Source organism: Mustela putorius, unplaced genomic scaffold, assembly GCF_011764305.1.
Source record: "Mustela putorius furo isolate JIRA1106 unplaced genomic scaffold, ASM1176430v1.1 tig00000224_pilon_pilon_pilon, whole genome shotgun sequence".
NCBI lineage: Eukaryota > Metazoa > Chordata > Mammalia > Carnivora > Mustelidae > Mustela > Mustela putorius.
The window spans coordinates 31,198,934-31,226,873 of record NW_025421321.1 but is presented as its reverse complement, the minus strand read 5'-3'; the positions used below and the strand labels follow the sequence as shown (position 1 = coordinate 31,226,873).

At 40.8% G+C, this 27,940-nt stretch overlaps 1 protein-coding gene and 2 long non-coding RNA genes across 3 annotated transcripts in view; 1 reads left to right on the top strand and 2 right to left on the bottom strand.

Annotated features, from left to right (window-relative positions):
* Window positions 1-121: 121 nt before the first annotated feature.
* On the top strand, window positions 122-5,888 carry TMEM17 (transmembrane protein 17). The gene is made up of 4 exons (XM_004742040.3): window positions 122-435; window positions 3,661-3,764; window positions 3,937-4,050; window positions 4,973-5,888. Exons 1-4 carry the CDS (start codon window positions 336-338, stop codon window positions 5,249-5,251), a joined length of 597 nt encoding a protein of 198 aa, XP_004742097.2. The 5' UTR covers window positions 122-335; the 3' UTR covers window positions 5,252-5,888.
* LOC106004777 lies at window positions 340-3,663 on the bottom strand. The gene is made up of 2 exons (XR_006606051.1): window positions 1,091-3,663; window positions 340-928 (listed from the first exon to the last, which is right to left on the bottom strand). It is a non-coding gene; the product is annotated as an uncharacterized LOC106004777 (long non-coding RNA).
* A 1,291-nt stretch (window positions 5,889-7,179) lies between the features above and the next one.
* The window catches only part of LOC123391375, a 38,320-nt gene continuing 17,559 nt past the window's right edge, over window positions 7,180-27,940 (bottom strand). The window contains exon 2 of the long non-coding RNA XR_006606050.1: window positions 7,180-7,931. This is a non-coding gene — a long non-coding RNA (uncharacterized LOC123391375). The remainder of the gene's footprint in view (window positions 7,932-27,940) is intronic.

The window sequence follows — 27,940 nt, the reverse complement described above, 5'->3', positions numbered from 1 at the left end:
TTCCAGAAAGCCTGCATCCCACCGGCAAGGTGTAAGGGCTCCTTGTATCACACTCCAACCTCAGGTCATTCATTATTATTTCTATTTGTTTTTAAGATGGTGGGGCTCACAGCAGGACTATGGAATCTGCCGTTCCGCACCCAGCTGAAGCGCTGGGCAGGACGCGACTCTCACCCCACCTCTCCATTCCTGGCGCCCGCGCCCCCCGCCTCTGCCCCGCAGTGGGGCCGCGCGTGCGCCTGGGCCCCAGCATCTCGCACCGCCCGGTTGCTGTGGAAACCGCAGAAGGAGGCTGCGTCCGCAGACCTAGCTGTGAGCTGTACCGAGGCCCGGGCATGGAGCTGCCGGATCCGGTCCGCCAGCGGCTGGGAAACTTCAGCCGGACCGTGTTCAGTGACTCCAACCGGACCGGGCCAGAGTACAGCGAGGGTCCGGGTGAGTGGGCGAGGTATGGCCTGCGGAGGTCTTGGCGCCGGTTTTGCAGTGGCCAGATTTTGCCCGGCCCTAAAATGGCGGTCTCGCCTTCAGCTGGTTCTCCGCAGTGCGGGCAGCGCCCTGGAGGAGAGGCCGAGCCGTGGGCTGGGGCGGGGGCTGGGACTGGATAATTCCAGGCCTGTATCCCCGACAGGTCCTGAGCTGGCGGTGCTGCGGCCTGTCGGGCGAACTGTAAGCCGAGCAGCTGAGGTGGCGCCAGCCTTCTTCAAAAACTAAAAATATAAAATCCGCCTTCGCAGCACATGTCCGGTTTCGCATCCTCTGCGAAGGCCGATGGTTTTTTCCTCTGCGACTTCCGCCCTGGCTTTTCGGGCCGGGATGGAGTGAAAACAGCCTGGGCTGTCTCCCCTTCCCACTCTCCACCCCAGTTAAAATATCTTCTCCTTTTTTCTTTTATTAGCAAAACAAGTACATTCCACCGCAAGTCCGTTTTCTGATGGAAGAGATGGAAAAAACTGCTTTTTAAAATGAGTCCGTTTAAAACCGCTATCCACTTGGGCAAGGCAGCTGCCACACTAGCATCGATTTCAACAATCTCGCCCCTTCCCTGCAGTCTCCAACCCCCAACCCCCATTCCCCCATGTATAACTCTTACCCTAGATCTGGTAACAAAATACCACGATGCTGCATTCAACTGGACGGCAAGGGATCACTCAGTTTCCTCCAAAACCGTTTTTCCTTTCTTAAATCATGATGATAGCATACCGTCAACCAGATCCATGTGGTTTTTATCACTGAACTCTGCTAGGGAATAGAAATTTTTCCCTCTTGCTTAGTGTTTAGGATTTTTAAAAGAGAGCAGAGGAAAGTAAAGTCCCATAATTGCATTGTTTTCACCCCAATTTAGGCCTCATCAAGATTTAGGATGTACAAAGAAAAACATAATGTGAAGAATGAGGTTAAGTTTCTAATACTAGAGCTAAGGCTTAACAGGCACTAGAATTTGATGATGCACGGTATCAGGGGTCAACAGACATCTTCTGTAAAGGGCCAGATAGCAAGTATTTTAAACTTTGCAGACCTTAGATCTCTGTAACATCCATAGATAATGGTAAATGCATAGATGTGGCAGTGTTCCAATAAAACTTTATTTATGGACACTAAAATTTGAATTTCATATGATTTTCAGTGTCACCAAATACTATTCTTTGATTTTTTTCTCCCAACCATTTAAAAATGTGAAAAACCATTTTTAGCTCACTTGCTATACAAAAACAGGCAGCTGGCTGGTAGTTTGCCTACCCCTGATTTATATAATGTTTTAATTTAAATTCAGTTTACAGAACTCAGCTTGTACTTTTGCAAAAATTAGTAAATTCATGTCTTGTGCTATCAAGGTTCATTTACATATTAACTTGATTTTCAATTGCATGATTATAAGTTTGAAATGCTGAAATATAGACATAGCATAACTCTTAAGATGCTCATGTACACAATTTCTAACGAAAACTTCTTTGCAAAATTTGACTAGTTTCTGCTCCAAACATATTAAAAATTTCAGCTTAATTAATTTATCATTTTTTCCCCACATTTTCTTTCTTGTGAATCAGAAGTAGATTTGATTATTTGCACTGTATTTACAAATGTACACCATTACAGTATCCACTGACCAAGAGTTTTACTGTTGTTATGAAAAAAAAAAAAAATCCTAGGTTAGTGAGTTGCCTTCAAGTTCAACAAATTTTAAGAATTCATTCTTTTATCAGTGATAATCTAAAAAACAAGGATAAGCAAAGTAAAAAATAAGTATTATCAAAAGTATATCATAATAACAGAAATAAGCTAAAGGAAACCTTGCTGTGAGAAACAATTATTTCTTATATTTTAAAATTATTAAATGACAGATATACTAGCTGTGGAGGAAAAAAATCTGTTTTTAAGAAATTTTAGAGCCTTTATAAATTCTTAACATTTAGGCCAATTGATTTCAAAATATATATCTGTTTTTAAATTGTTAAATTTTAGTCAAATTTAGGATGTATTTGTAGGGCTTGATTTAAAAAATTAAATTTTTAATTTGGGACACTTCTCCCTTATGTAGAAGCATAAGGTATCTCAAAATCAGCCTTAGATAAATGAAGCTCATATATCACAATTGGTTACATTGGTGTCTTTATGACAGTATGTTTCCATTAATTCAGCCATTCTGCTTGTTATGTACCCAGTATAAAGATTTTAGTATAAAGATTTTATTTGAGGGTCTCAAATTTGGGTAGAATGTAGTCTGTGCATACAATGAGGCTGTGTATTAAGTAAAAAAGAAGGAAAGGGGACTAATGTTATTGAGTGCCTGCTAAGTACCAGGTATGGTGGTACGGTGAAATATTCGACACTGTCACTAATCTGCAACCTGTGAGGTACTTTCAGGTTACCATTTTACAGATGAAGAAATTGAGACAGTTCCTGATTGAGAAATTAATTTAAAAGGTTCAATAACTTATCCTAAGTCCGGCATCCAGGGTTACAGGGGTATTTGAGGAGTCAGGAGTTTACTTGGACTCTAAACCTCAATATCTCTTCAGCACACCAGACTGTGTCTAGAGTGAGGGCATGTGGTCCTTTGCTAACACTTTGTTATACACAGGTTAGAGATAAGTACCTAGAGGGGAAGAAATTTCTGTGGGGATGGGACAATAGGATCAAGAAAGGATTTGTGGGAAAAGTGGCATTAAATTGGGTATTAATGAATGGGTGGGATTAGGGTATGCTGAAGAGGGGTGTGTCTATAATTTAGGGCGATTAATTTTTGTATAAGATTAGTTTATATGTGAGAGATTAGTTTTTATGTGTTTTATGTGTTCATTTTATAGGCTCTTTACATAGAACTCCACAAAAGAGGTAATGATCATTATTATCTGTTCAAAAGGATTCAAACAGATATTCCACATTTAATCTGTATCGGTGGTAGTACAAAAAAGTCGACAGGCTGTAATGGCAAAAATGATAAAGTAATTGAAAAATATGAAACATATCCCCAGGAACCCAGTATATGAATTAAATAATATTATGATGAATATTTCCTTTCACTGTCAGTGATTATTAATAGGCTTAAAATTTGGAGTTTTGTTAAAACAATACTGTAGTTATTAATTTTAAGAAACTAAAGGACTTACAGGGCAGTGACCAGGATGAAGAGTTTGGTTTTTTTCTTTGTTTCTTTTGTAGATAATGAAATGGTGTCCAGTTTGGGATTGCAAATGTCACTTTATTTTAACACTTACTTTTTCCCACTTTGGTGGATAAGCAGCATTATGATGCTTCAGATGAAGGTAAGTCTATGCTTTAATACTTCCACTGAGATCTCTTCTGCCCACCCGTGGCATTGTGACGTTGTCAATAAAATTAAAGTTCTTAATATTTGTTTTCTATTTCAGGTCAGTTTTACTGTATGTGAAATTTTACAAACAGGTTTATTTTCGTGTGCTTTTATTTTTGTTTTAGTATTCAATCTTGCCTGATTACTACAAATTCATCGTGGTCACTGTTATCATCCTAATAACCTTAATTGAAGCTATCAGGTTATATCTGGGCTACATGGGGAACCTACAGGAAAAGGTAGGCTCTTCTTCCCTTTGTCTCCTGGCTACATGTTAAGGCAATATGGTTTTCATACTGAGGAAAAGGCAGACAGACGTGGTAGAATGAGCAAAGGCCTGCCTCCAACTTTACTATTTTTGTCGCCGTAGTCTGTTTGCTGAACCTCTTGAGCCTTGGTTTCTTTGTATATAAAATGGGAAAATATTTATTCCAAGGCTTATTGGGATTAAATGAAATAACTTATACAAAGTACCTGAACATAGTAAGCTCTTAAAAATTGACAGTTTTCCCTCTTCCCACCAGTCTTGAAAATACTTGGTCAACTGAACATGTTTAGATACTGATTATGGAAATGGAAGAAAATTATAAATTCAGGGATCCTGTGCCAGGCACATGTTTTCTGAATCATCATGCTGCCTAAGCACTTATAGTTACCAGAGCTTAGGAATAATGCCTAGAGATTTCTCTGGTTTTCTAGGCCTTTCATAATTAGGTCCCACCCATGGGCCTCACTGTATTTCTTGCTATTTCCTAACCCATTCCTGGCTGACATGTTGATTCCTAGTCATGCTTATTCCACATTTTTGCTAACTTACTTTCTTGCTTCTTCCTCCTTCTACCCAACCTTAAAAGCCTACATCCTTGGATTCTTTCTTTTACCTACCCTAATCACTCTCTTGTCTTATTTTTTGTAGTATTTAATTCATACCTCTAAGTGGTGCATTTAGTAATTCACTAAGGCATATCATTCTAGCATCGCTGCATTAGCTGCATCAGTTCGTTTTCACTTTTAATCTAGTCGGTAAATTCTTTGAAGACAAGGACCATGTTATACGCTCTTTGAATTACAGAGCTCATAAAGTAGGTTCATAGTGCTGATCTGTGTAAACAGAAGACTGTCCTTTACTGATCTGATTACTCGTACTGTGTGTCATTGCAGGTTCCTGAGTTGGCTGGCTTTTGGCTTTTGAGCCTTTTATTGCAGCTGCCTTTAATTCTCTTCTTGCTCTTTAACGAGGGCCTAACAAATCTGCCCTTGGAAAAAGCGATACACATCATCTTCACTTTGTTTCTTACTTTCCAAGTTGTTTCAGCCTTTCTTACCCTGAGGAAAATGGTAAATCAGTTGGCAACTCGTTTCCACCTCCAAGACTTTGACCGGCTCTCTGCATATAGAGGGGGCATGAGAAGAATGAGATCCTGTATAGAAGAGATTTGACCCAATGCTGTTGAGTGAAAAAATGCAAGATCAGCTCTTCTACCAGACTGTAAGAGGAAAACCTTAGAGTTCTAGCAAGAGAAGGAAGACAAAGCAAGTGTTTTGAACTGTATATTCTCTAGATCTGAAATTCCAAAGTTGGGGGCAATGTTGAGACTATATATGAAAGTAGTAAGTCAACTCTAAATACCTAAAGCCTAGATATTGTCCACGTGGTGCCAATTATCTTAATATTTTTGTCATTGACTTTTTAGATGTGTAGAAACCAGTGTTGGTAGTCACAGGTTACCTGCTTTACAGGACTATTTCTTGTTAGCACCTAAAACTACAAATGTGTATATTTGTTTTAAACTTGCTGGCTGTTCATGTCTTGGCAGTACATCTGAAGCACAAGGCAATTCTTATCAATATTCTGGTGTTTTAAACTGTATTTGTAAATCAAGGTACCAAATTTTCATGTATGCTAGGATTAAATTCTAACGCTCCTCTTAGCTTTTATGTTGAAGTTTAAAAACAGGTGGATTATCATGGTATTTTGAAAATCATAAAATTGTAATTTTCATAAAACGATGTTCAGTATTTATAGTGGTGGTATGCAAGATATCTTTATAATAAATTATGAAATATTGATGTTAAAGTATTTGTAACAAATCATTCCTGTCTTGTATAATTCTGTTGGGCTGTGGGTTTATTATTTTTATTACAGAGTAGTTAGGGAAGAAAAGAGAAAAATATATCCATTAGAGAGCCTTTTATGTAGTGAGCACTGCACTAGGCACGTTAGCCCTTGTGATCTCTTCTACTAAATCATTGTTCACTGAAGAACTCATAGCCAGTAAATACACATGAGGCTTGTTCTGAAAAGCAGGGTTCCTCTTAATACACAATGAGAGCTGAGATGAATAAGGGGACTATACTCATGACCTTAAATCAGGATGTCCCCTTGCTAATGGGAGAAATCTATTTAAAGAAGCTCTGTTGAGAATAAAGCTGCATGGGTGTATCTGAACATTATTTTCAGTGATTATTAGATTGTCTTCAGGATACAATATTTTCTTCTTTCCTACAGAGAAATGTGCCTTTATAAGTAATGTATTTTACTGAGAGACAGTTGGGGCTACAATAAAAAGTATTCCTTTCAATTTTCCTTTCCTATAATTCAGGCTCGTCCTAGTATCTCCCTGTTTTGCCTTATTCATTCTTTTATTATTTAACTTTTTGAAAAATTTTTTGAAAAATTCGAAAATGTTTTCGCTTCTCACTATTAGTTACACCTGACTAAACTATGCTAATTTTATTATTTCTGCTTCCTATTATTATATATGAAGTTCAGTCAAAGACTTCTCCCTGGATGCACTGGTCATTTAACTTCTCCCTTCTACTAGAGTTGTTACTAGGTATACTCCAATAATTTGCAATTCAAAATACAATAATGTTTGGATATTTTTTTAAAACTTATATTTATTTGCATTTGTTTTCAATTGAGAATAGATAGGTGATTCTATAAGAAAATATAAAATAAGAACATTAAGTCTATCTAGCAGATAAATCAAAGGATAATCAAGAAAGACTCTTCTCTTTAACATTTTTTTTAACTAAGACTTTTTTTTTAAAGATTTTATTTATTTATTTGACAGATGGAGATCACAAGTAGGCAGAGAAGCAGGTGGGTGGGGGAGGGGAAGCAGGCTCCCTGCTGAGCCTAAGCCCTGATGCAGAGCTTGATCCCAAGACTCTGGGATCATGACCTGAGCCAAAGGCAGAGGCTTTAACCCACTGAGCCACCCAGGCGCCCCTCTTTAACATTTCTTTACAGAGTTTTATCTTAAATATCAGAGCCTCTGATACATTTAAACTTTAATTTAGTTTTAAAAGATTAATATCTAAAATATAACATCATAATCAAAAAATTTTAAAGGCTATAAAGATTTTGGTTAAAATGAATTTAATTTATTAAAATTGTCTACAAAGTTTCTTTTTTGCTGTAGCAAATATATTGCTTAAAATTCAGATATAATATGGATGGGGAAAAGAAAGTAAGAAAATCAATTGAGAACACGACCAAGTTTTTTGTTCTTTCCCTCTAAACAATGAAGCCATGATTTTGCGGCAGGCTGACCAGTATTTCCCGTTGGAGTATACCTGGTTCCCTATGGAAGCATATGAAAATTGAGGGAGAGAAGATATTTACATGTCAGCACTTTGGGAGTTCATACAGTCCTTGTTTTTATTTTATTTGAATAAGTTCATCTCTTCTTAATTCCTACTACATCTTTCTCTCGAGGGGTCCATAACACTCTTCTGAAAATTTCTAGTTAGGATGTTGACCTTCAATATTTTGTCTTTCACATAGTTTTTTATTCCAGAGGCTTTTTCTCATCACAGACAAGGTGGATGCAAATTTCTGTAGATCAGAATGATTTTTAAAAACTGGATTTTCGTCGTCATGTTTGAAGTTCTAGTATGTGAACAGGCATCGTGGAGGGTCCACAAACAACTAAGACCGCTCCTGGTCCTCAGGTGTGTGATGTAGGAGGTACAATATTTGCAAGACACCCTTAAGTTGGTCCTTCGTCAACATTACTTAGCAGATGCCATTCCTCCCATGGTCAGAGCACAGGAAAAGAACGTGGTGAGGGCTGCTGGGGGTGTAGTTAGACACATACATGTTTGTGCTTGTCTGTGAACAAGAACAAATGTACTGTCTGGTAGGAAAGGCAAATGAGCAAATGAGTGATTGCACAATATAATGGGCACCGCGGGATTACAGAGAAGGGACATAAAGAAGATGGGGAATCTGGGAACCCTTCCCAAACAAAGGAACACTCAAGATTTGAAGAATGTGTGGGTAATAACTGTTCATTTCAGTATGAAGAGATAGAGATAACATGATTTGGAGTACAATTTCAGGTATTCCATGGAGTTTGCTGAAGCTGGGAGAGAGGGTACATGAGAAGAAAGGACACAGAATAAGGTAGAGAAGCTGGGGAGCCCCTCATAAACTAAAGATTTTAATACTCTGAATTCCTGAGTGTTTTAAACAGTGGAGTATCACAAACAGATGGAGGTTCCAGAAAGATCTCTCTGAAGACTGTGGAAATGGTTTGAAAGGTGGGACCAGATGTTGATTTGATGAAGAAAACTTTGGATAGAACAAAGTTTTTTGAAAAATCATTTTGTATTTTAAAATAGGTATTCAAAACTTTTTCCTAACGCAATTTTTTTGTGGATTACACACGATACTAACCACAAGGACACCCTCCCTGTGTTATTGCCCCTCTGCCTGTTGTTAGTTTATCACTGGACTTAAATAGACCTCTATTTGAAAATAGCCTTATGCATCTTGTTTGACATAACCTAAACAGGTTCTTAATTTGCATCAGTTAAAATTATAGCTTTTCAGGGCGCCTGGGTGGCTCAGTCTTTAGGCGTCTGCCTCCGACTCAGGTCATGATCCCAAGGTCCTGGGATCAAGCCCCATGAGCAGGGAGCCTGCTTCTTCCTTTCCCACTCCCCGTTTATATTCCTTCTTTTACTATGTCTCTCTGGGTCAAATAAATAGAATCTTATATAAATAAATAAATAGATAAATAGATAAATAGCATAGCTTTTCAAAACTCAACTTTTAAAAGAAATTTAATCAAGATTTTGAGAGTAAAGAGAAATCATCTCCAATTTCACCACCCTAAAATAAGAACTTCAGCAAATGTCAGGCTCCCTTGCTGTTTTCCCTTTGTACATTTTAAAAACATAGTCGTGATCACTGGCACTTGCAATTTTGCACTCTTGCTTTTCTGAAAACGTAAATATTTACCCATCTTTCTACCTGGTCACATAGCCCTCACCTTAACTGATTGCACAATATTCCATCAAAGAGATAGATGCTAATTTTTAAACTTCTATTATATATTTGCATTGTTTTCTTCTTTTGCTTTAATACATAACATTGTAATGAACATCTCATGTATGTAGCTTTTTCCACATCTTACATGATTCTTTAATAAGCTAGATTCTCAGGAGTGAAATTGCTGGATCACAGGGTATGAATATTTTTAAGGACTCTTGGTGCATGATGCCAAATTATAATATCCACTTTCTGCCATTTACCCCTCACAGTTCTAAAGATAGCACAGCGAAAATTTGATAAAGACAGACTTAAGGACCTTCGTTACCCATTCATCTTTGTATTTCTAAGTAGCTACCACAGGTACACTGAATCTCCTGAGGGAAAAAAAACAAAAAACAAAAAACTGAAAGCTGTGAAAGAAGAAGTGCAAAGAATTAAAAAAAAAAAGATTTTTGAATTAAGGGAAAACTGATAAGGGACAGGAAAAGGATTAGGCAAGCTGGTCGCAGTCAGCAACAGACAGTGAGATATGACACAATAAAAACTGGGTCATTGAGTTGGGACAGCCCTAGGACATAAAAAGACTGAAATGAAGTAAAGCTCTGGATTACTTTGTTCTTGAATATTGAATTTTTTCAGAAGCATGGAGCATGAAATATTATAGTGATAAGCCAAGATTGGAAACATAGCCAAGAAAAAGAGGTCTTTAAGGGATTGTTTAAAATGTGCTGAAGGAATAATTTGGTTTAGTCTTAAACGGCTCAAAAAGTAAATTGACATAAAGCTTTTGCATAGCAAAATAGGCATGGAGGCAGAAAACAAGGAGGCAAGGGGAACAGTGTACCCTATTTGTAAATTTGTTACAATGTAAAATATTAGATTTTGGTCCTAGAAAATGCTCCTCAGGAAACTTCAATGCTGCATTTTAAAAGAGCAACCAACACTAATTTATTATGGATATACATCTTTATTCCAGTTTTTAAAGATTGTTAATTTGGTGGCTTTAACTCAATTTAAAAATTAGTTAATTGTAAGAATCATTCTAAAAATATTTTCCCCCCAGTGTTGAAGCATTTAAAAACACTCAGGCCCTGGAAAGATGTGTTTAGATACAATGTTTTATATTTAACACAATGTTTAAATTTGTCCTGGTGTTGTCATAGATTTACGTCTTTCTAAAAATGAGACCAGTCAAGAGAGTATAGAACTCTCAGAAACAAGATAAAAACCTGATAGACAGAACATATAATCTATGAAAAACCAAAGACACTCGGAAATTGATCTTATCAACATGCTCAATCTAAGCAAGAGGCTAGAAGCAGCTTTTTAACCTTGTGAGATATATGAAATCACAGTGCATGTATCACGGTTATTGGTCCTTCCCTGCTCTGCAGACCCAAGTGGTTAGCACTAGGTTACATTGAAAATGCAGATTTTTAAAAACACCAAGAATGTTCTCTTAATTTTTCAGAACTGTAATAGGGATATTCATCTAATATTCATCTAATAGGGAAGTGGTATCATTGATTAATTTTTTAAAGGTTTCTAGTTCCTGACCCTGAGTTATTCTATTCTAATTGAAATCATGTTGGAGATACTGCTCAATATTATAGCTTACAAGAGAAAAAATGTTTGATAGTCAAATTCAAAATCAAAATTCAAACTCCAAAAAAATGTTTGATATGTACATTTACTAATTGTTTTTATAAATGCTTGATTCACTAGTGCCTAGAAGGACTAAAATGATCACTAGAGAGGGTGCAAGTTTAGAACTTGGCTTCAAAAAAAAAAGAAGAGCTGGTAAGAGTCAATTTTTTTGCTGTTCTAAAAACTAGAGCTCCCTATGGTCAATAAACCCTTGCTAAGGAAGGCAGCAGACCAGTTAACTGTTGACTGTTCCCGGAATTTACAAAGCAGGGCAACAAAGGATGTTCATGCTTTTTATTTTTAGTATGCTGTGATTTCATTCTGCAAAGTAAATATAATTTAGTTAGCCCCAACAATATACCATCTACTATGTTTGATATATCAGGACAAAAAGAGAAATAGGAGTGAGTCCTACCCTTCTAACCAAGGCACACAGGAGACAAATTGAAGATGATCATACTGGCTTAGGATAATATGCATTAGAGCAATATAAAATATGAATATAAGTGAGGAATCCTGTCTAGGAGGCAGGATGGTCTTTAAGATAGATGGAACAGCATGGGCAAAGGTATAGACATTTGAAAATCTAAGGCCTGAACAGAACCAAAAATACTTTGGTGTGAATAAAACATAAGGTGTGCAGCAAAGGTCTTGAGATGAGCTGGAAATATTGGCATCAAGAGGTTATCAGTCTTTTATATATTATAATAGTTTGAACTTTATGCTATGGACAGTGAATAGTGTATTTATATTAAAACAGAATTAGAAGGCATTGTTGCTGTATTTGAAAATGATCGAAAATTGAAAGGGAGAGCTAATTTGATAGGTGATACAGTATCATTTCAAAAGAACCTAACGGGAGGTTAATTTCTTAACATTTTGAAATGTTAAGCACGAGTACATTTTATGCGCACACACATACACACACACCCTCCAATATACACTTCTCAAAAGATCAGTCCAGTGGTACATAATTAAGGAGTTTGTTGTGTGCTCTTTTTCAAGGGAAGACATCCTGATGGTCTAAGGAGAGCACAAGCATCTACTGTCTTAATAGAAATGAAATGACCAGATCACACAGAGTAGCAATCTCACAGTAGTCTTCCACGTTGCAGTAGTAAATGTCACCACTTCATAGTACCTTCCCTCCAGTTGTGCTTATTGAGAAACCTAAAATCAAATCTAATCATGTTGCTACTCTCCTCAAAATTCCAGAAGACTCTCCATTTCCTGCCACATAACACCCAAACTCCTTAGTGTGGCACAAGGGGCCTCTTCCCCACTATCCGGCCTCCTCTTGCCACGCCTCCAATTCAACATCTGCAGTCCCTCCAGTGCACCACTCTGGATTTCGCCTATGACCCTCGTCCCTGCACTCGCAATCTTTGCTGGAAGTAATCTTACCCACATGGTGAAAGTCTATACCTTTTAATGGCCTGGCTCCACTGTCATATCCTCTTTGGAAATTTCGCACTGTCCCCTACCTACTTCTAGGTAACACTTGTACACTTTTTTTTTTAATCTCTGTTGCTCATATTTTATGACTGTGTCTAAAACAATTTATTATGTGTATTTTTATATCATACTCCTGCTATTTAATTGTAAGGTCCTCATGGCAAATGTTTTTATTCATCCTTGTGTTTTTAATGTTCAACCCAGTATAAGTGTCCAATATATATTTGGTGAGTAAGTGAATAAATGGACTTAGTTCATGGAGTCAGTGTTGCACAATGGTTAAAAGGTGGCTTGGGGGACACCTGGGTGGCTCAGTGGGTTAAGCCGCTGCCTTCAGCTCAGGTCATGATCCCAGGGTCCTTGGATTGAGCCCCGCATCGGGCTCTCTGCTCAGCAGGGAGCCTGCTTCCTCCTCTCTCTCTCTCTCTCTCTCTGCCTGCTTCTCTGCCTACTTGTGATCTCTGTCTGTCAAATAAATAAATAAAATCTTTTTTTTAAAAAAAAGGTGACTCGAAAGGTTAAAAGTGGCTTCAGAGGCAGAAAGACCTATGCTCAAATGTTTTTCCATTTATCAGCTCGGTCAGGTTAGTTAATTTATTCATCTTTAAAATGGGTGCTCAAAGGGCTTTTGCAAGAATTACATGAGATAAACATCACAATAAGCATTCATAAATGGTATATATTCTTACTACAATTTAATATTCTAAACTTCCTGAGCAAATGAACTTCTGCTAATTCTTTCAACTCACTTTGTTGCTTTATAGGACCATAAACTTTACCCTCAGGCTTCATTAGGCTTTGATTACCTTCCTGTAAACTGATAAGAGACTTAGTGATATTGTATAATAGGAGCTATATCAGGTTTGAGTACCCTAAACACTGGGCACAGGCATAAAGCTTGCCTTTCCTATGGGGCCAGGTTCATTTAGGAGATCAAGTTATAGTTGCAGAGGTTGCTTGGAAAGCCTCAAAAGAAAGGAAATTAGATATTGTTACAAGGATGTAACAAAAAAATTTTTTTATTTTAAAAAGTATTTAGAACACATAAAACAAGGCAACAAGGATGTTTTAAACAAGCAAATATATATCTATTAAGGACATTCCACTAGAATAGGTCACATTCCAGCTTTTGGTTGTTGTTTTTCTTTCCCTTTCTCATAAGCCAGTGATGATCTCAAAATTGTAAAAGTCTTTAGGAGTCATTGTTAATGTAGGGAGAGGAGATTAAATCCATTGTCTCAGGAGGGCAGCTAATTTCTTTGGTGTTCTCAATGTGGGCTTAGCAGTTTTATTCTGGGCTTTTCTGTCCAGAAATTCAATTTTAACTAAGAGACTCAGAAGGAGTGACCATACAACTAAACTCATAGAAGACTGATGTATAAACCAGGGTCTATCACTTTATAAGGCAAACTACCACTGCCAGTATATTTCCTTTCTATAAGAAATCTATTTAAAAAGCCAAATTATAATCAAAGTTGCTTATTAATCACAAAATGGAAGAAATGGATATTCATATCATCTAACTATGCTAATTTGAGGTACTCACCTCTACTCTAGAGATGTGTCTGCCTAGAAACTAGCTGCTTGAATACATGCTGATCAGGGCATCACCCCTCCCCCTTCCATAGGACTGAGTGTTGGCATAAGCAAAGATGTCATGGTGTGTGTAGAGAATTGCAAGCAGTGTGTGTAATGCTCAATGTATGGGGAGAGAAGAGAGATACAGATGAGGCTGAAGAGGTAAACAAGACCAGATCATGGGATGTAAAGACCAGTAAAAAGGAGTGGCCAGGACCACAAGGATTTAATAAGCGGCTCTGAGAGTTGGGCTGGGCTATGTGCAGCAATTCCAACCTATGTAATTGCATCATTTTCTATAGCTATCTGGGTAACCTTGGACAGAAGGTAGATGGATACACTGATCCAGAGTTAGACATATATAAGGTAAATGCAGTGGGAAAACAACAACACAGAGATTTCCAGGGGTTGCTGAGGGTGGTACCAAGAATGAACCATGGCATCTCTACTAGATAGAAGGGTAAGTGGAATCATGAGGGATAATCAGCAGACAAGGGTAGGGCAGAGGTTTTGATGAGTACCTATCTCAAAAAGCATCTTGGGACAAGAATCAGGTCTTTTTTACTGTATCCCCAGGGTGGGAGACCATGTTTGGCACATTGTAGGCTTTGAATAACACTGACTGAACACACAAATAAATGAATAAACCAAGCATGGTAGAACTCAGAGCTTCTGCCTCCTGGTCTTAATATACAGTAATTTCTTTAATCGGTAAACTCCCTACAAGTTAGAAATGCCACATTTACTCATACCTATTTTGGGGGCATGAAAAATAATTCTAATTTTAAAACCAACAACCACTCTCACACTAAGAATAAACTTGCAAATTTGGCTGGACTCCCAAAACTAATACAAGTAACAGCCATCATTTAATTGAAGGCCTGCTATGTATCAGATGCTGTGAGCTAGGGCTTTATCATAATCTCATTTGATTCTCCTCACAACTCCATAAAGCAGGAATTATTCCCATTTTATAGAAGCTGAAATTGGGACTTGGGAGAGGTTAAGGAACTTGTCCCAACTCACACAACAAGCAAACAGAATACAGGATTTAAATCTAAGCCTGTTGGGCTCTAAAGACCATGCTTTTTCACCAAGCAATTCTCCCTCTCTCCAAACACATGCTCAGAAGATGTATTTAAGTTGATTTAGGCCTGTCCAATCTAGAAGCCAAAAACAATGACACTATTTCTTAGCCTTGCACCCCTAGACCTCTAGGGGTCAAGGAAAGTAGTTTAAAAAAAGGTGGGGTCCACAAATTACTGTCATTTTTTTTAATCGAGTAACATATTTACCTATAGAAAGGTTGATTGAGCAGGCCAACTAAAAATCTGGGTTTTAGAGACGCCTGGGTGGCTCAGTTGGTTAAGCAGCTGCCTTTGGCTCAGGTCATGATCCCAACGTCCTGGGATCGAGTCCTGCATCGGGCTCCTTGCTCGGCCAGGAGCCTGCTTCTCCCTCTGCCTCTGCCTGCCATTCTGTCTGCCTGTGCTTGCTCTCTCGCCCACTCTCTCTGATAAATAAATAAAATCTTAAAAAAAATAAAATAAAAATCTGGGTTTTAAAATGTTACTTAGAATTGCACTCAGAGTACAGCCTTGATCATTTCCGGACAAAGTTGACTGCAGTTACAGAGATGTGTATTTTATTAATTTTTTTAAAATAAGGAACACTTTTCGGTAGATGAATTAAAAGAACTGTCATTTTCTGAAGTAGATCCTTGTGAAAGTACTTTTCATGTGCTTTTTTTTAAAGATTTTATTTTTTTATTTGACAGAGATCACAAGTAGGCAGAGAGGCAGGCAGAGAGAGAAGGGAGAAAGCAGGCTCCCTGCTGAGCAGAAAGCCCGATTTGGGGCTCGATCCCAGGACCCTGAGATCCTGACTTGAGCTGAAGGCAGAGGCTTAACCCACTAAGCCACCCAGGCGCCCCCCATGTACTATCTTATTTACCCCTCCAAGGGATTATAAGAACTGCATTATTGTGGGAATGTCCTACTCTAATCGCTCTCTGAGTCTTGGGATCAAGTCCCCCAACAGGCTCCTAGCTCTGCAGGGAGTCTGCTTTTCCCTCTCACCTTCTCCCCTTTCATGCTCGCTCTCATTCTCAATCTCCCCCTCAAAATAAATAAATAAAATTTTTAAAAAAGAACTGCATTATTGTATTGTTACATTATATAGTAATAATATTTTCCAAATAAGAAAAATGGAGTATCAGAGAGGTCTCATAAGTGAACCAAGATCACATAGCCTGTAATTAGCACAACTGGGATTCAAATCGTGGGACATTTGATTCCAAAGCTTTCTCACACGGTTCTACAGATCCCCTGTGGTCCTGTTGTTGGGCAGGCACGGAGGGCTCTGAACAGTTAGACACTGTTCAGGATACTTAACGGTCTAGTACTAGCTTTCAACACTTGGAGTGCAGGAAAGTAATCAAGAGGTGCTTGGTGGGGAAAACTCTGGACCCCCCTGGAGTGGATTCTACCCCATTTCAAAGGGCCAAGGGGATCCCGGGCATGAACCCACTGTTGGAGCCAGAAAGCAGCAGGGCTTTTAAAGCAGCTGATCATGAACATTTGCTTCCTTTTCTCTCTTCCTAGAATAAACCTGAAAGCTACATTTTATAAAGCAAAATTCCTACCAATGCAAATTAATGAAATACAAACTGAGAGCTCACACAGATGCTGACAAAGAAGAAAAATGGTCATATGGGGTCATCAGATATGGATTTTGAAAGAGGCAATCTGAATCATTGGTGGTTCTGTGCCAGTCAAGGGACCCACGTACTTTTCTGTTTCTCTGAGTAATGGGTTGATTATTTAAAATTAACTTGAGTCCTACGAATTTATTACTCATCGTGTTTTTAAATTATAATCTTAAAAATATGAGGAGTTGCCAGATCTTACTCAGTGTTTCTACCACAGCATTTATGAGTTTGTTTTTTAAATATCAGAGTTAAATATTTTCTGACAATTTTTGGTCCTACAGAAACAAAAAAGAACTCACCAGTCTTAGATTCCATAGATGTAAACACCATGGAGCTCAAATGTACAAGCTTATCTGAAAACATTTAGAGGGAGAGTTTCTGTTTTGCTTTGATTTTTAAACTTAAAAAAAAAAAATAGAGTTAAGGGTAAGGCATATGTGCACTTGGGGTGTTATCGTGTGGCTCCATATCAAACACGATCCTAATAGCACTTACATCTTGCCCAATTTCTAGTCTTCCAGGTGATAAAACCAGTTCTCAGCAAGCTGCTGCCTTTACTGCATGAAATGGAATGAGCCAAATATTTTTTCCCGTTGCAGACAAGCCCAAATCAGCACACGAATTGAGGAGTGACAAAGACAGAACAAAAGTAGAAGAATAATCAAGCCCCTCACAAAAATGCCCACTGCAACTGCAGGGCACAGGCAATCACAAGCCAACTTGAACCTCACTGAAGACAAAAACAATTTGCTCACAGCACATGCAGCTGCAGTTAATAACGTGACCAATATGAAGAGCAGATCTGAACGCACACATGCTGGTGAAGAGATTTTCATGATTTCAGGAGAGAAAACCCCACCTTCTACCCCATTAGGGCCAAGAGCAAAGTCAGGCAAATGGAAAATGTGCTGGAACCTGTGTTGGGGCTCTCCAACAAAAACAGTTCCTCCCTTTGCGTTTTAACTGTTTGAGAGCGCTGTGCTTTGGAGCTAGAAGATGCGGAAGCCAAGTCACACTGTCCCTGGGGCAAAACCACCCTGGGAGTGTCCTACTCTAATCACTCTCTGAGATGCTGGCCAGCTCCAGGATACATTTATCGTTTCCAAGCCTCCGGAGTAAGGGTGATATATGCTGCCAACCTCCAATCACCTGGTAAAGGTGTCTGTGAAAGCACACAGTTTAATTCCTGCCTTAGCAGTAGAAGCCTCTGTATTGTTGACTAACAGATAGCCAAATATCCCAATAAGGTGGCCCAGCTCTGTGTGTGTGTGTGTGCACGCATGCGCGCGTGCGTTGTTCTTAAGTTTGGATCCTAAGCAGAGAAATTGTGTTAAGGTTGGGGAAAGTCTTTAATTTTACTAAAAAAAAAAAAGGAACAAAACAGAGGAACTGTCAGCAAACAGGAACTCAGTGTAAACCTTTTAAATCCTACCTCTTACAGGTTAGGGACTTTCTGTTTCTTTTGATTTCCCCAGACTCAGGATTCGACTCCTGAACTCCCTACTCTAAACCGCAAAAGGAATCTAGCCGTTAGGAGAACTGCATAATTGGGTCCCGTGTATTTGAATAGCAGTCATGGAACGGCAGGCAGAACTCCTCTTTGCCAAGTAGGTTTTAGGATCACTCTATCATAAGCTTTTTAATTCTTCTTCATAAGGTTCATTTGTTATTTAAAAAAAAAAATTGTCCATATGTTGATTGTTTGAATAGCCTATTCATCCTTCATGGAAAATTCAACAAGGTCAGTACCTGGGTCATGGTTTTTATTCTCGGTTCAGCCTCTTTCTCTGACAACCATCTTAATAAATATGCGTAGCTTTGCATTTGGGTCACACCTTTCTAGAGTAGCTATCTGTGTTAAAACGATCATCTTGGTCACTTAACAGGGCATCGCAGAATTGGGACAAGGAAATGACATAGTCAGGTCAAGTTCATGTGAGCACAAAACTTGAATCTAGGTCTGACAGCTGGTCCTACAGGGCCACACTCCCCCACCTCCCTGACATACCCACACACCTTCTCTTTCCTAAGTACTACCATCCAGAGTTACAGCCTGGAAATGAACTGAATGCCATCACCTGCATCTTAATGATGTCCCAGTCTCTATTTCAAAGTGAACTCGGGGTGAGATCTGTGCAAGTTGGATTGGTTTACCTTGGTGTTTTGATTCCTACATCAGCTTCCTTACCCATTAAAACACAATCTCACCCACTCATCTATTTTACAGGCATTTTCAGGGTCTGTAAATGGCTTGGAGAAAGGTTAGGTTCATTAGTAATATGGGGGACAAGAGTCCCCCAGACATCCATGTCCTAATCCCTGGAACCTGTGAGTAGGTTAGGTTACCTGGCAAAAGAAAATTCAGCTTGCAAATGGAATTAAGGTTGCTAGTTGGCCAAAAAAAAAAAAAGGTTGCTAGTCAGCTGATTTTAAAAGAGCGAGATTATCCTGGATTATACAGGTAGATTCAAAGTAATCACAAGGGTCCTTAAATGTGGAAGAGGGGAGCAGAAGACTGTCAGAGGAGTGTTGTGAGAAAGACTCAACCTTCTATCCTCCCGACTTTGAGGATAGAAGGGTGTGTAAACCATATATGCGCAGCCTCTAGAAGATGGAAAAGGAATTCTCAGATTCTTTCCCAGAGCCTCCAGAAAAGAACACAACCCTGTCCATACCTCAATCTCAGTCCAGTGAGATCCATTTGTGTTGTTTAAGCCACTAAGTTTATGGTATTGTTATGCATTCACAGGAAACTAATGCAGTTACCAAAATGAGTGAACTTCTAAGAACTGAAACAAATTCTAGATGGATTAAGAGAGCTGAATGAAATACAGTGAGTTGCTGGCACAGTGTCTGCCTTGTAGGTCACCAAAACAAATCTCATAAGAGAGCCAAAAAGACAACAGGGCTAGCGGGAGCATACAACCAGCCGGGGAGTGTCAGGGGCAGACGGTAGCTGCCTTGAGATGCCCAGAGAGGGGGACGGGGTGGGATGTGCTAAAAGTGACAAGAAGATAAATAAATAAATAAATAAAACAAATATTTAAAAAAATAAAGTAAAAATCAGAAGAGATGACAAACCATCTCAACTGTTAAGTTAGAGACCCTGGCTGTCACCAAGGTAGGCAGATGATCGTCTCCTTGTCCCCACCCCCCACCCCCCAGGCTGCACCCATTTTATCTCTTTTGGGTCCACTCTCAGGGCTGCTCTCAACTCACATCCCTGAAGCAGGAGTTGGAGCATGGTTTGTGATCCACCCTGGAGCCAAATCCCTGGGAATACCTCTAGGGGTCAATTTCCAGATTCAGGCACAGGGCAGAATCACAGAGCAACTTTATCCTTATTCTGTTCTTGCTGGAAGATCATTCTGGTTTCACAGACATCTTATCAGGGGGCCTCCAGGGACAGAGGCAGAGCAAATGCCAGATTTTAAAATTATTTCCCTCCAGCTGTGCATTAATATTTTATTTCAATCTTGCCCCAAAGCCTGCTCAAGATGAAAAGCTTGAGGGGCTTCTGAAGGTGGATCAGAGCCAAACTGATTTTTGCCCATGTCTCCAGGCCCCAGCTCTCCCCCACCTACAGCAGCCGTATCATTAAAATGAAAATCCTGCCCTGGAGAGTCCCTCTATGCCTGCAGATTTGCACACACCTAGCACCCTAGCCAGGCCTCAGAGCTCCTTCCTGGTCAACTCAGCTGCCACGTGAACATCCATTCTGACCCATGTTCCTGGAACAATTTCTTTTGCAAATCAGCAGGTCTTAAGCAAACAAGGGCATATTCAGGACACTGAACTACACAATTAGCTGAGGGTAAATTTGGCAAAGCATCTGGTCTGCTCACCAAAATGAAAATGCAAAGAAAAGTTCAGCTTTTAAAATTAAACATTAACTGTGTAAGGTTAATTCTGCACAAGTCTGCGTGGGGTGGCACAGAGAGACACAGGCTCTGTACGAGGGGTGGAGGGACTGGGATTCCTGGGGCCGCTGGGGAGAATCATCATCTGATCGGGACAGATGCTGAACACGGAGACAAATATAATTTAGCAGTGCCAGAAAATGAGAACAAATAGCCAGTCATCTTTTGTTGGCATCTCCTAAAGTCAGCTTTCGGCAGGGTTTAGCATTTTACTAACTGTGAGCATTAGAACTGTGGAAAGGATATACTGGAGTAATCAAATGAAAAATATACTCCCTGATCTTTGGGATCTTAGAACACATATCTTATATAAAAGCCTGTACCCCTCTTACATAACACAAGGTCAGAAACACAGGTCAATGAAACAATGAGAGGGCCACAGAGAGTAGCAAGTGGTGGTGGCAATGTATTCACCATCAGGTCCTTCAAGCCACTTCCAGCACATGAGCATTTGTGTTGAAGTTCTGTTATCTCCCCCTACCCACCCCCTACAACCCGCTCCTCGGGAGAATGAGAAAGATCAGTGTGACAGAATATTTCCAATCACTGGAGTAAAATAATAGATATAAATATCAGGAAGATCAGTCAAACTGGTTTTCAGGGAAACAAGAAGTCAGTATTATCTTTTCCCCACTTTTGCAGCAATAGGCATCCCCTATAATAGAAATGGTAAGTCAGGAAAGTCAGGACTACTCTTCTACCTCATTGTGCTCATTGGAGGAATTCTTACATAATTCTCCCCCAGATGACTCTGCAGTATGGACATCCTTTTTGGTCAGACTATTCTGAACAATATGAGAAAAAGCGGTAGAAAAAAAAGATTTCAGTGGTGATAAATATGAACTTGGAGATATGAAAAAAATATAAAAGTACTCAAAAAGAAACTGGAAACTACACAGAGGTCACTGAGACTATAATGTCATGGTACACCACAAAATGAGCAAAAGTTGGCAAGTATTTAAAGGACAAGGATAATACTTAGGAGGCCAGAAACAAGATTAGACACATATGTGCTATATACAATTGGGGGAGTTAGCTCCATATGACTATTTAAAGTATGGAAACAGGGGCACCTGGGTGGTTCAGTGGGTTAAGCCACTGCCTTCGGCTCAGGTCATGATCTCAGAGCCCTGGGATCGAGCCCCACATCGGGCTCTCTGCTCAGCAGGGAGCCTGTTTCCTCCTCTCTCTCTGCCTGCTTGTGATCTCTGTCAAATAAATAAATAAAATCTTAAAAAAAAAAAAAGTAATGAAACATAAATGAAATGTCAAATTCAGTCCCTGAGTCACACTAGCCATATTTTTTTTTTTTTAAGATTTTATTTATTTGACAGACAGAGATCACAAGTAGGCAGAGAGGCAGGCAGAGAGAGAGAGAGGAGGAAGCAGGCTTCCTGCTGAGCAGAGAGCCCGATGTGGGACTCGATCCCAGGACCCTGAGATCATGACCTGAGCCGAAGGCAGCGGCTTAACCCACTGAGCCACCCAGGCGCCCCCACACTAGCCATATTTTAAGTGCTCAATGGCCACATGTGGTCAGTGGCTACTGTACTGGACAGCAGATAGAGCATGTTTCCATCATTGCAGAAAGTTCTACTGGAAAGCTTGCTACTCCAGAAAAAGAGGAGCCCTGGAAATAATCTGGACAACGGGGTCAATGGAATCATTGAAAGACACAACAAAGACTAAATTAAGTTTTTGTTTGTTTTTAAAGATTTTATTTATTTGACAGGGAGAGACACAGCGAGAGAGGGAACACAGGCAGTGGGAGTGAGAGAGGGAGAAGAAGACTCTCCAGTGAGCAGGGAGCTGATGTGGGGCTTGATACAAGGACACTGGGAATCAAGTCCTGCATTGGGCTCCCTGCTCGGCGGTTGGGGGGGGGGTCTGCTTCTCCCTCTGAGTTTCCCCCCTCATGCTCACTCTCTCTTATTCTCTCTCAAGTAAATAAATAAAACCTTAAAAAAAAAAGCTATTATAACTGTTGAGCAAAGACCAGATGTTTTCCACTTGCTTGAAGAGTCAAAGCAGGAAGCTTTTGGATTAATCACAAACCTCTAATTGTGAGGTGACTGGACAATGGAAGAGAATAGGAAGGAACACTCAAATTTGTATCCCGGGAAAGATATAAAAATAGAGTAGTAACCTGGCATCCCCGATTTTGTATTAGGGGATTGACTAGAGGGAACTTTGTCTTCGTCTTCAGTTTGCTTTGATCAGTTCCAGTCCAGCACATAGAGTAATCGAATAACCACCACGGATAAGAGTTGCTGCATGAATCCTCAGAAGATTTTGTTTGGGTCTCTCATACCTTTGGGGGCTCTAATCCCGAATCACAGCCTTCAATCTTGACCTCAAAGTCTGGCCACTTTTTCTTCCCCCTACAGTCTCCTTTGTTTCCAAAGGGAATTAGAAAAGCTCACCCCGGCCTTTCCTTTGAGCAGCCCCTCCATCTTCTTTGAGAAGCTACAGAGGCAGAGCCTGTGGTGACCTCAGATGCACTGACTAAATTGGCACGGCTATGGTATGACCCAGTGGGTAAGAGCCCAGGCTTTGGAATCCAGCAGCCCCAGATTTGAGTTCCAACACTTCCTCTTACTGGCTGGGCAATCTTAGGCCAGTCATTTAACCTTTTTTTAGACATTCTCTCTTGGTTGCAGGTAACATTTTCATTTAAAAGATTGAAAATGTATTGGTTTATGTACCTGAGAAATCCAAGGCTCTGCTCCCCCCATATAAGGAACCTACATTTTGGGCACCTGGGTAGCTCAGTCTATTGGGCATTGGCCTTCAGCTCAGGTCACAATCCCAGAGTCCCAGGATTGAGTCCCACATCAGGCTCCTTGCTCAGTAGGAAGTCTGCTTCTCCCTCTGACCTTCCCCTCTCTCATGCTTTCTCTCTCTCAAATAAATAAATAAAATCTTTAAAAAAATAAAATAAAAAGGAGCCTAAATTTTAGGATCTCTCACTTAAAATACTCCTATTACCAGTCTTGTTTATTAGTCTCTTTTGGTGGCAACTGGCAAAACTCCAACCCAAACTAGGTAACATAAATAGGGAACTTAGAGGGGCGCCTGGGTGGCTCAGTGGGTTGGGCCGCTGCCTTCGGCTCAGGTCATGATCTCAGGGTCCTGGGATCGAGTCCCACGTTGGGCTCTCTGCTCAGCGGGGAGCCTGCTTCCTTCTCTCTCTCTCTGCCTGCCTCTCAGTGTACTTGTGATTTCTCTCTGTCAAATAAATAAATAAAAATCTTTGAAAAAAAAAATAGGGAACTTAGAGGCTCATGTAACCTGGGTGGTTCAAGAGTATAGCCAACTTCGGACACAGTGGAACCTAGAGGTCCAAATGATATCTTTCCATCCTCAGATAAGTATGTTCTATATGAAAAGATGAATACTAGAAGCTAAGACCTATATTTAACTTAAACAGCCCCTTAGGGACAAAGAGCATACCTTTCCTGGTTGACAAGTCCCAAGAAAATTTATGATTAGCCCAGCCTGGGTCAATGCCCATTTATGGACACTGTGACCAAGAGGATAGAGTGCTCTGATTGGGCAGGTCAGGTCACATAGCCTTCCATGGCCTAAAAATAGACTGAATAATCAGTACCCAACTGTAAGGAAAGAGTTCCTCATAGGAAAGAGGCATCTTGAGTACTCTCTTATGTTCCATAAGAATATGCTCACTCTCAGTCTTGGTTTCTCCATCTGCAAAATGGGAATAAGTGCTTTTCTCATAGGACTATTAAAAGATTAAATGCAGTAATTCCTGTAAAGCATCTGGGACATTGCTCAAAAGATAGTAGCTTATATTTTTGCCAAACAATAATTTACTATTACTTTGTTTAGGACACTGGGTGGCTTTATAGTCTGTCAACCTGGCTGGGCTGAACTACATTTCCCAGAATTCCCTTTCCTATATGTTTCTGCTTAGACTGAGCTGCAAGAGAGATTCTTCTGTGAGATGTGGAGGGTGAAAGTGAAGCAACAGCCATTTTGTAGTTCACACATGTCACTTATCTGCTAGCTCACCTTGTCAGTGTGAGACAGTAGTCTAGCTCATAATAGTTCCACTTTCCCCTGGAACCTTCCTCCTCTCCTGGGCCAGGTGTGTTTAGTTCTGCTGTGGAGGGCGCCATCTTCTCCTAGAGCATGCTCACACCACCAGTCAGAGGCAGTGTGAACTAGCTTGGGATTCAGCCCTTCTTGAGTCCTACCTCTTGCTTGTGGGTTCCAGCTTGTTTGTTCTCCTCTACTTTATATCCACCTGCCCTTCCCAACTATTTTTCCTGGGGACTTAAAACTTGAGCATTAGACACAAAGACAACAATTTTACAGAGTTTCCTTAACCAGCTCCCATAATTGCATAAGGCCACGTCCCTATCACATACACTCCCCTCCCTCTAAAGGGTTCTGCCTTTTTCCTTGGACCCTGACTGATGAAACCAGAACTTCGTTTCTTCTGAACTTTCCCAGCCTCCCTTTTGGGCTTAAAGGAAATAAGGCTTTGGAAATGGCTTCATGAGAAACACAAATTAGGCTAAAACTGGAGCTGACGATTAAGATAAACTTCAAAATAATAATTAAAGAAAAAAAAAAAAAGAAAGTTGGGGTGGGGGGGACAACACCATAGCACCAACCACATTCTAACTTCCACCCCTGAGGCACAGTAGATGAAATAAATAGGATGAGCAGCCTTTATTATTGATATTGGTTATTAGCTCATACTTGCACAGGATGAAGCACAAAACCCATGCAAGAGGCAATGAGATGTTTGGGCCAAGAAGAGGAGTTCAGTTACTTAAATCAAGCAGTAATCCTTTTCTGTCTACTTACATATAAGCTTAAGGCCAGTGAGTGAGGGTGTCCATCACAACCATGTATATGCACCATGAGAATTTCTCACCATGTACCTTTCTGCGCTTAAAGACTTGGCTGGGTTCCCAGGGGCAGCTGCCCAGGACAGGGGTTCTCTGGACTTCCTCACTCCCTCCCTTTCTACAGGAAACAACAAAGCAGTACATTCCGCTCCCTTCTCTGCTCTGGAGGGAACTCATAACAGACAATGCTGGCTAAGAAAGGAAGTATTCCCATCCCGTCACATGAACGGAGGTGAGTTTAGGAAAATGTGAGTTCACTTTAGGACTACATCAAGGCACCCTTCAGGTTAAGGAAGCTCAGTGGCTTCTTGACTCCCCACCCCCGCCCTCCCAACTCTGTCCACAAATCTCTCCTCCTTGGCTATCCCTACCTAAAATTTACCACTAGACTAATTTATATTGTGGACTTGAGGCACAAGCATGTAAGATAACTTGATCATCTTTTTTGCCTCATAAAATTAAGTAGAGATGCTTCCAGCAAAGAGCGGGAGGATTAGTGTGAGGTTTGGGGGGAGGGTGGTAGAGAATAGGAGCCAGGCAGTAGGGCAGGGGGACTCTGAAGAGAGGGGACAATGAATGGTAGCTCCATGAGCCACCACGGCATGAGTGCCGAGGATTGCTCAGTGGTGTGCATGACTAGAGGTCGGGGGCCCCTCAAGGTAGGAGAGGGCACATAAAGGAATGGAGAAAGGCCCTGAGCTCCCCTCTGCCACAGCTACAACTAGGCCTACATATCTTTCCTCCACATACCCTTCCTGTCTTCCTATATCTCCATGGTTTCAAGGGTCATATCAGGGGCTTGGCCTATGTTCTCTGTGATAGGTCAGATGCCTCTGGCTTCCCACCCCCCACACACTTGACTTCATCTGATTCTCACCACAGTTCTGCCAGGCTCACCTTCATAGCCGCTTGTCTCCAGAGCTGCCCATGTCCTTTTCTTCCTCTATGTGGGGATTTCTAGGATGCTGTAGACACTAGTGGGAGCCCATTTATGTCTCCCATGTGCACAGCCCTGACATTAGGGGAGTGAATGCCCCGCACTGAATCTTCAAACAGTGGGTGAAGGGAGCTGATGGATGAATGCCTCTTCTGGCTGATCTTCAGGTGGACAATCTTGAGAGATTAGGTTTACACCCTCCTCAAATGTCCTGGGTGGGATTAAGCTCCACCTGCAGAGTGATGACCTTGATAACACACCCATACAGGCTTTTCTTCCTTCCTTTTTCTCAGTCCCTCAATTCTACTCCCTAGGATCGCCTCCCAAATAAACTACCTGCACACAATCTCTGATCTCAGGCTCAGCTTTCTAGAGGGGGTGCCCAGGATAGCAAAAATAACTTCTCTGTGGAATCCCAATAAATCCCAGGTCCCCATGAGGCCCAGCCTTGGCAGGATGTCCAACGCACAGTCCAGCAGGCAATAGTGGCATCACGAAAAGGAATTTCAATCTTTAGCATGTATAAAGATGCATCAAAGAGGATCTAACATTTTCTACATTCCCCTTGTCTGGGCCCCAAACCATCTCACACCTTCTCCAGACCCCTTTGCTTGCCATTATTGCCCTCATTCTTTTCCATCTCTTTTATGGTATGAATGTTTTTAGCTTCCCTGGCTTAAATCAGTCATACACACACACCCCCTTTCCATCGCTCTACAGAAGCTATTCCAATTCAGCTCCCCAGAAAAGCAAGCAGCAATCTTCTTTGCTGCTGGTGGTGGAGAAATGAGAGACTCCTACTCGCCTCCCAGTCCTCTCCCCCTTTACTTCTGGGATAAAAGTTAGACTGCAGGCTTCCAGGGCATAAACAAAGGTATAAACACTGGTCTACTTTGTGCCTGGATAGAAGCCCACAGCAAACCTGCAGGGAGACAACCTTTCTCCTGTCATGACACACACGGAACTGTGCATTCTTATAACATATACTCAGCTAAATGGATAAGACTGCCATCCCAAAGGACAACAGGCTCCCTATCTTGCTTGGCACAGTGTCCCCCATTTGCAGTATGTCAGACCCCTTAGTTGGGGAAAGCTGTGGGGTGTGCAGGCAGTAACCAGGGCCCTCTACACTGTGGTAGGTCCTGAGAGCACATGCAGAGCTGGCTGGCTCTCTCTCTCAGCTTCGATCGAACACAAGCACTTGCTTAACATTTTCCTGTACGTTCTTACATTTTCCAACAGCCTCCCTGCCCCCCCATCCACACATTCCACAACAGGGCAATTAATTGTTCTCTGCTGTTCACAGCATTGGTGTGCACAGCCATGACTGTAGGCTTGCTTTGTTCCCAGTTTAATCAGTGGCTGTCCCTGGCCATCCCTCAAAAAACAGACCAAACTAGCCAGCTGCAGACCCAGCTTTCTGCAAGCACCGACACTGGCATTCAAGTGGCCGCAAGAGAGCCCACACAGTGCCCAAAGAGAGCTCATTCTTCTCCTCTCCCCTCCTCACAACTGACAGGCTCTGAGGAAGGAAACCATGAGCTCTGGGCTTGGCAGCGGGGCAGGAGGCTCTTGTTAACAGCTTGCCTTCCTGTTTATATGGGGTCTGGCAAAACTGTTAATTTCTCTCACAGAGGTGACAAATAGGAAAACCAGAAACGCCAAGGAGTAGCAGCTTGGAAAGCTGCCTCAGAGAGACTTCTTGAAGCAAGGCA